Source organism: Echinops telfairi, unplaced genomic scaffold (genome assembly GCF_000313985.2).
Source record: "Echinops telfairi isolate 266 unplaced genomic scaffold, ASM31398v2 ScPeMD7_2;HRSCAF=8, whole genome shotgun sequence".
In the NCBI taxonomy this organism is placed as follows: Eukaryota; Metazoa; Chordata; class Mammalia; order Afrosoricida; family Tenrecidae; genus Echinops; species Echinops telfairi.
Window position 1 is genome coordinate 6,733,761 of NW_022103898.1, and position 9,074 is coordinate 6,742,834.

The 9,074-nt window shown below is 51.3% G+C and overlaps 1 protein-coding gene across 1 annotated transcript in view; it reads left to right on the forward strand.

The window, feature by feature from the left end:
* Positions 1 to 9,074, forward strand: part of EFCAB6 (EF-hand calcium binding domain 6) — a 253,365-nt gene that overhangs the window by 158,524 nt on the left and 85,767 nt on the right. Inside the window, exon 20 of the mRNA XM_045290796.1 lies at positions 1,131 to 1,363. Within this exon, the coding sequence (XP_045146731.1) occupies positions 1,131 to 1,363 (233 nt within the window). The remainder of the gene's footprint in view (positions 1 to 1,130; positions 1,364 to 9,074) is intronic.

Below are 9,074 nucleotides of genomic sequence, written 5' to 3' on the forward strand. Positions count from 1 at the left end.
ACAGCCCTGGGGCTGAGGGGTGCTCATAGCGGGGCCATGTGACTCGGCCTGGGCCCAGGAGGGGACACCTGTCCTTCTGTCCGTACTTGGGGTGGGATGCAGCCTTCCTCTTCTCTCCTTGCCTGGGGTGCTTAACTCTGAGAAGCCCCACCCTCCCACCCCCAATCTGTACTTGTTATTGCTCCTTGCTCAGGCAGGGAGGGGCCCGGACCACTTGAGTCAGCGTGAATTTCGAGTCTGTCCATCTGTCCCCTTGCCCCTTTCCCGCCCACCAGCACGTGTCCCTCTGTGGGAGAGCCCACACTAAAAGCAGGGGACCCTAGCATTTCTGAAGCTAGGGAAGCTAGAGGAACCCCTGAAACTATTGCTCTGAGACCCTCTTTAAACCTTTAACAAAGATGTCCCCTGCACTCTTTAAAAAACTAAGCCACAGTTCAGCTTGACTTGTAAAAAGCAGTGTCTGCCCTGAACGCTGTTCTCTGTGAAGAACTCTCCACACGGAATCGGAGTGATGCCGGGCAGCAACTGGAAAGAGGAGACAGGAGCCCTGGTGGCGTCGTGGTTACATATTGGGCTACTAACCCCAAGGACAGCAGTTGGAGTCCACCAGCCGCCCTGCTGGAGAAAGACGAGGCTCTCTACTTACGGTCTCGCAAACCCACGGTGGCAGTTCTACCCTGTCCTCGGGTCCCCGTGAGTCAGAATTGCCTGGCTGGCAGGGAGCTTGAGTTTTAGGAAGCAAGGGGTTTATGTTGACAAGGGAGGGTGAGACTGGCCCAATGTCACTTTCTAGAAAATTCCAATACATCCTCTCGCTTTTATCACAAAGTGTGTGGCCGAAGGAAAAACTTTCCTTTGTGTGTGTGTGGTGGTGTGGAGGGTGGGGGTGGAGGGAGGCCCTAAACTCTTGGCCTTAAAGGAGGGAGCTGCGGGGCTCAGTGCTGCGTGTCTTGGGGGTGCAATACAGAGTGTGGCAAGGGCATTCCTGGCCGAGAAAGCACCTGCAGCCAAAGGCTGAGCGGTTGGCTGCAGGTCTCTCTGGAGGCTGTGTTGTAGGTGGAGGCCATGGGGTGGGGGTCCCCGAGGGGCCACGCCCCTTGACTGGAGTGCCCGCACGGCTTGTTTTCCAGAACCCCTACTCGGCCTTCTTTAAGATAGACAAGGACCGGGACGGCGTCATCAGCATGCAGGACCTGTACGGGCTGCTGGCCCACCTGCAGTTCAACCTCAAGCAGGAGGAGTTCGTGCGCTTCCTGGAGTTGCTCGGCCTGAGGCTCAGCGTCACCCTCAACTTCCGGGAGTTCCGCCACCTGTGCGAGAAGGGCACCCACAGGGCGGACGAGGCGCCCCAGAGGCTCATCAGGTAAGGAGGCCGCGCCCAGCGGGTTCACCCAGGGCGCCCCAGAAGTGGACCAGAGCGGAGCTACTGTGCCTCCCTGCTCTCCATTCCAGGCGACCCCACTGGGCCTGCTGGGCCGCGGGGTAGATCGCCAGGTCTTTCCGCCGTGCACCTCTGGGTGGACTTGAACCTGTAACCTCCAGTTAGCAACTGAGTTGTGCTCTCCATTTGCACGGCCCCAGGGGCCCCAGGTTTCCCCGTGCCTGTGCGTGCACACGGATGAGAAAACAGCGACCATCCCCTCTGGGCAGCGTCCTGCGCCGTCTCCGATACCTATCAGTACACACACAGCGCCGATGGGTTTCTTCTCATACACCTGGGCCCAGGGGTCTGCTTTTCGCTCAGCCTTTTGAGAACAAAGCTTCCAAGGCCTCCGTGCAGGCCTGTGCACAAGGTTTCAGCTTCTGATGCGATGCCCACTCTGGCCCTATGCCGCCGTCCAATGCTTTCCGGCCCGGTCCGTGCCTACCAGAAGAACACAGAACCTTCCTCCAGGTCCATGCTGCCTCCAGGCAGGAAGCCAATGAGTAGGCGACCCCAGGGCCACAGAGGACAGCTGGCCCCGTCCCCTGCTTCCAGAGGCGCAGGAGCCTGCCTTCGACGAACCAGCTACAATAATACCAACCTTTGACTGAGGCACCAGCATGTGGTGCGCTGGTGACACCGCGGGTGATGGGTTGGGCTTCAGTCCACAAGGTCAGCAGTTCATAACCCCCAGCTGCGCCATGGGAGAAAGATGAGGCTTTCTACTCCTAGAACGAGTTACAGTCTCAGAAACGCCAAGGGGCAGTTCTACCCTGTCCTGGAGCCTCACTGCAAGTCAGAATGAACCAGATGGCTGTGGACATGTTTGTTTGGGGGTCCCCTTTACCATGCACAGTGTCCTTTTCCAGGGACTGGTCTCTCATGACATGCCAGAGTGTCTGAGACGAAGTCTGGCCATCTTTGCTTGTGGTTCACCTTATGTTGTCCTTGTTGCTGTTAGGTACCATTAAGTCCCCTAGGACCCATAGCAACCTCGCCGGGTCCTGCACCATGCTCACACTCGTTCCCACGCCTGAACCCGTTGACGCAGCCACGGGTCAGTCCATCATGTTGAGGGCCTTCCTCTTTCGCTGCCCCTCTACTTGACCAACAAGCATGTTGTCCTTCTCCAGGGACCGGTCTCTCCTGACAACAGGTCCAAAGTGTGCCAGATGATGTCTTCCCACCCATGCCTGTAAGGAGCACTCTGGTCTTACTTCTTGCAACACTGATCGGTTTGTCCTCCCAGCACGGCCCTTCCAACCTTCTTCCCCAGCACCCCCATTCAAAGACCTCGATGCTTCTCTGACCTGCCCTGTTCAAGGTCTGGCTTTCGCATGCCTGTGAGGCTTCACCAGGGACCCCTTGGATACGCCTGGCCATCTTTGCCCCTGACCTTGCAGGCCACCTGACGTGTGGTCATCGTCGTGGCCATGGGCCTCCAGTTGACTTGGTTACTCAAGAGCAAAGCGGAACAAAACAATCTTCCCAGAGAACTTTTTCCTTCCTTCCCCTCTCTCTTTCCTCTCTGCGGATAAGGATTGGAAGTTTCAAGGACAAGGCTCAGTCCCTCAGTCAAAGGGCTCCACCTTCTCATCGCATCTGTTGGTATTTGCTGAAGGTCAACTGTGTGGGCCTCCGACTCCCTCTTGGAGGAGCTCCCAGGTGGATGAGAGGTGGGCACAGGGGGGACAGCTCCATGGAAGTGGAGGGATGCTGAGTGAAGCCTGTCAGTCCTGGGTGGGCCTCTGTCCACGTGGGCAGTCAGCCTGATGGCATCTAGAAAGGTTAGATGAGAGGCTCGGGGGCCACCGAGTCTGGGCTGGTGGCAGGAGGGTGGGTGGGGGAGCCATCTGCAAAGGAATGGAGAAGAAGGAAGGGTGATGCCACCTGAGGGCTGTGCCCACTGTCACCCAATTATACAGGAAGAATTTGCTGAAATGCTAGATCCTTTGCTAAGTACGTTTTCACACAAACTCACACACACAAACCAGTACAATTACAAAGAACAGAGGGAATGCCTGAAGGGCTGAGTGGGCTCCAGGTGCTCAGGGGATGTGGAGACAGCTAAACTGGGTCTTGACGGGTGAGCAGGAGTTTATCCCACGCAGCTATGGGAGAGGCTGTTCAAGATGTGCACCCAAGCACAGGGATTATGTTGCGTATACTTTGGGGTAACGGGAAAGGATGAGAGTCCATGGGGGTGGGGGACACAGTGACCAGGAGACCTGGGGTGACAGGAGGACCTGGCTGTGAGGGGCTAGCTCCAGGGCCCCACTGAGGAACTTCATCCTTTATCCATAGGCAGACCCCAGCGAGGAGGTCACTGCTGGGCTTTGGCGAGACCCTCTGGAAGCCCCCAAGTGGAGGATGGGATGAGAGGGGAGGGTACAGGCTCCAGGGACCTGGTCTGAGAGCCGACGAGGGTATGAGTTAGAAAGCCAAGCCCTCTCACGGGACAGACCCTGTGTTTCACGAAGCCGTGTCCCTCTGACGTCCTTTCGTAATTACTGCTGCCCAGTTTTCCGGATGGAGGAGTTGTGGCTGAGAGAAAAGCGATGCTTTGCCCAGAAGGGCACAGCTGCCAGGTGATGAGGCAGGAACTTGAACCCAGGTGCCCTTTGGGAGGGGGTGTTTCTCTTTCTGGAGAACTGGTCTTCTTTCAGCCACCCCATCTTCTTTCCAGGAGCCCTGGTGGGATAGTGGTTATGTGTCGGACTGCGATCCATAAGGTCAGCAGTTCAAAACCATGAGCTGCTCCTCAGGAGAAAAACAGGGATTTCTACTCCCCTCAAGAGGGACAGTCTCGGAAACTCACCAGGGCAGTTCGACCCTGTCCTATGGAGTCACTACAAGTGGGCATTGGCTCAGAGGCAGTAAGTTTCTGATTCGGTCCTCTTTCTACCCAGCTAACCTGGAGGACACCATCGCTTCCCACAAAGCCTTCCTGTGGGCCTCTCTGCCCTCTCAGAATTCATTTAGCTCTTGCATCAAAGAAATAGAACACTTCTGGGATTTTCTGAGGGTTCAAACTTGTGCAGAAGAGAGGGTGGCTGTCGTGTTTGCATCTTCCCTACAAAACGCTTGTATTTTGAGATTTATAAACACCAACCCTGACTTGGAAGAAGTACAGCCAGAATGCACCTTAGAGGCCAGAACGGTAAGACTTGGGCTCGCATACTTTGGACAGGTCGTCAGGAGAGACCGGTCCCTGGAGAAGGACTCCATGCTTGGTCAAGTGGAGAGGCAGGAAGAAGAGGAAGTCTCTCAACAAGCTGGATTGGCCCAAGCATAAGAACAATTGTGAGAGCAGCACAGGACCTTCTGTGAGACAGAGGGTCGCTGTGAGGTGGAACCAACTCAAACCTGACAACAACAACGACAACGACAGCCACACAACTCCAATACAGAGCCCGAGACTTGCTTGATTTCGACATCATCCGTTCTTTTCCGCTCACCCCGCTGAAAGCACACCTGCTCACCAACCCTAACAGGTCCGCTTCACGGAGCACAAGCAGCGCGAAGGATGGAAGAACACGCCCCCCACCCCGTTACATATCCGTTTAGCAAAATCACATGTCCCTGGTTCTTTCCGCAAATGGCGCAGGTCCAGTCCTTCCTGTGGAGCGAGGAGCAGCGCGAACTCTCCAGGGTTCCTTTGTCCCTTTAAGGATCCATCGCCCGCTCCTCAGTGGTTGAGGGCGAGAAGCAGCATCCAGGCTATCGCCATCTCGCCGACTCAGAGGTTGTGCTCAACGACCAGCCTCCCCATCATCGATGAATCTAGAAGGTGCCTTCTCCGCCTTCCCCTTCCGATTCTGTTGATCTTGGCGTGGCATCCCTTCCGTGCATTTTCTTCTGTTTCCTTACAGAGTCTCGGTCTCGGAAACCCACCAGGCAGTGCTCAAGGTCGCTGTGGGTCGGCATGCAAGGTGTGCAGACAGGTCTCACCGACCTACCTGGCATCTCCATGAGAGACTCTGCCGCACCTGGGGCGGTGCAGTGAGAGAAACAGTGCTCACGGAGAAATAGCAGTGCTGTCTTTCAGCCATTTGCTATCCTGTGAGGCAAATTCATCTGTTTTGTTTACGTATTTTACTTTCGCTTCTCTTTCTCTTTTTATCAGAGCTGGAGACTATTGATGAGTAATGATTCAATGCGGCTTAGGATCGTTAAATGGATCATGCCAAAATCAGGATCAAGCTCAGTGTAAGACCTCAGAATGTATTGTAGCCATACAAAAGGACCTGGTGAACCTACAAGAACCTGTAGGAGTTGGGCTGCTAACTGCAAGGTTGATCATTCCAAGCTATCAGCGCTCTGTAAGAGAAAGCTGGGTCTCTCTACTCCCATAAAAATTTACAATCTCAGAAACCTACAGGGGCAGTCTACTCTGTCCTATAGAGTCAATGGCAGTGAGTGGCAATTGCAATAGAACAATATGGCAATTGCAATAGAACACCCCCCCCACACACACACACACACACAAAGAACACAAACCAAGCCAAAGAGTCAACTCCAAGTCTTAACAAACCTACACAGGTGTCCCGAGGCTGTAGATCTTCGCAGGAGTACAAAGCCTCATCTTTCTCCTGTGGAACAGCTAGTGGGTTCGAACTGCTATGGCTCTGTGGTTAGCAGCCCAACAAGTAACACGCCGGGCCACCGGGACTCCCAATCCACAACACAGTATGACTTTTATTCTACTAAGAAAACAAATTGATTTTTCCTTTCTATTTTCTGGGGGACCCATGACTATACTAGATCATAATTTTGATATCAGGTAATTCTGCCTCATAAAAGTCGGTCCCTCCTCTTCTATTTTGGGATTGTATAGAACCCCCGAATACTTACAGAGTTCCACAGTAAAATCACCGGTTTCGGGGGTTTCGTTGAAGGAAGATTTTTAAACTCTTAATTCAATTTGTTTAGGAGTTAATGGACAATTTGTGATTTCCACTTCTTCTTGAAGCAGTTTTAATTCGCTCCTTATGTGAAATTGATCCATTTCATCTAAGGCGCGACATTCATGGAAATAAAGTTGTTTGTGGTGTCTCTTGGTATTCTTTTCATGTCAACAGGGTCTTGTGGGTTATCCCTTCTTTCAGTCTTAATATTGGTAATGAGTATCATCTCTTTATCTTGATCAGTTTAGCAAAAGGTTTATACATTTTGCTGATCTTTTCAAAGAACCAGCTTTTGTTTTTAACGCCCTTTCTCTATTTTGGGTTTTAATTTCACTGATTTCTGTTCCTAACTGTGGTAGTTACATAATCTGGTGTCAATTCAGGACTTGAAAGGATTAAGCATGAAGGGGTGGAGTCTAGTCTGTCAATCAGGTCAGAGCTAATGAGGCCTCCTTGTGGGCGTGGTCTTCTCCTGCGGATTCTGGGAACTCTGGTGTTTCCTCCTTGGAAGCAGGAGACACTTTCTCTCTCTGCTCAGTCCCTTGGAGACCCTCTACTGACAAGGCTGACTCCTTGTGAGACATCGCTGACGAGAAGCCACATGGACCTACCCTGATGCAGCCAGAACCCTGGGCCTGGAGAAGCCATGTGGAGACCCCTGCCAGCACTGAGATGCTCACAACACCACTGGATCCACAAGACTTCCCACCCACTGGCCTGTGATCTTCCTGCATTCAGCATCATTGTTTGTGTTTCGTGAGTCTGAAAAGGACTTTATAGATTAGTATTGGACATATTGGCTAATATTGGACTTATGGACTTGATCTGAACTGGGCTGGGATGTTTTCTTAATGTACAGTTGCTCTTCAATACAATATAAAGCTATTTCTTTTATACACAGGAGTCTCCCTGGATTTGTTTCTCTAGTCTACCTGGACTGGCACACTAACATTATTTCTTTCTTTCAGAATGCTTTAGGTTTAATTTGCTCTTTTTGACATTTTTTCCTTACGTTGGAAACCCCGGTCCCTTTTCTAATACAAGCACTTAATGCTATAAATTCGCTTTGGGGCACCAATTTAGCTTCATTCCACAAGTTTTCATATGCTGGCGTTTTAATTTTGATTTAGGTTAGACTATTTTCTATTTCCCCGAGCCTTCCCCTTGGACCTAGGGGCTATTTGCATTTGTGTCGTTTAATTTCAGAATACCATGTACTTTCCAATTATCTTCTGTTATGAATTCCTAGTTTAGGTTGGCTTTGGTCAGGGACTACACTTTGTGCGATTTAAATTCCTTAACTGGGTTGAGTTCCGGCGTGGACCCCAGAGAAGGTCTGTCTTGGTGCAGATTCCACTTGAACTTGAAAAGAACGTGTATTCTGTTGTTGGGTGACATGTTCTATGGGGGTTAACTAGGTCCAGTTGGTTGACAATGTTTTGGGGGTCTTCTTTGTCATGACGTGTTGTCTGCCCACTTGTTCTTTCGGTCGCTGAAGGGGGAATATTAAGTTCTCCAACAATTTTGAATGTCTCTGTTTCTCCTTTCACTTCCACCCGTTTTTGATACATGCATATTGAAGTGCCAAGGAACATAGACATTTTACTTACCTAGATATTTACCAAAGATCGCTGGTGGCACAGTTGTTAGACCCGTGTCCACTAACCCAGGAGATGTGGGTTCCAACCCACCAGCGTCTCCTTGGGAGAAAGATGTGTCCGTGTGCCTTGGAGCCTTTTGGGGGTGCTCTACTCTATCCTGGAGGGTGGCTGTGAGTCGAGACCCCTCTCAAAGGCAGCAGACGGGACATTTTCCGCTTTTGCTGCCTGTTCCTTTGTTTTCCAAAGTGCCAAGTTTCTCTTTAGCACGTCCCTTCTGCTGAAGAACTTACTCAGCTTGTCTCTTAGAGCAGGGCGGCCTACGAATTTCCTTACTTTTTCCTTTAGTATCTCAATATCTATTTTTCCCTTCCTTAATTAATAAAGGGTAATGTTGCTGCATATGGGTGTGGTAGTTACATCATCTGGTGTCAACTTGAGACTACTAAGAGTGAAGGAGTGGAGGTTAGCCTGTCAATCAGGTCGCAGCTTGATGATCTCATTTGGAGGGGCTATGGAGATAAATAGCTCACTGGAGGCCAGACTCACACTCTCTGCTACACATTCCTGTTAACAAGCCACATGGAGACACACTGATGGAGCCAGAGCCCTGGAGCTGGAGGAGCCACGTGGACACCCACGCCCCACTGAGATGCTTCCACCGCCACTGGATCCACAAGACATTCCACCCATTAGCCTGTGATCTTCCTGCATTCAGCATCCTTGAATGTGTTGCATGAGTCTGCAGAGGAATTTATAGATTGGTATCAGACCTATGGGCTAATATCAGACTTATATGCACTTGATCTGAACTGAGCCGGGATGGTTTCTTAATATAGAATTACTCTTTGGTATAAAGCTCTTTCCTATACACAGATGAGTGTCCCTGGGTTTGTTTCTCTGGTCTACCCAGACTCACAGGAGGACTCTGATGTGGCTGTTCTTCTGGTTCAACGCCATGGTGATGCTCTTCACTGCCTCTGGCTTCCACGTGAGAAACCCCGCGTGTGACTCTGTCATTGTTCTCAGGCTGCTTTCAAGACTTTCTTTTCATTGGGTTTTCAGCCGTTGGATCGTGATGGGCTTGAACCTGGTTTGCTTCAAGTTTATAATTTTTTGAGTTTGCTGAACTTCTCTCATCTATCA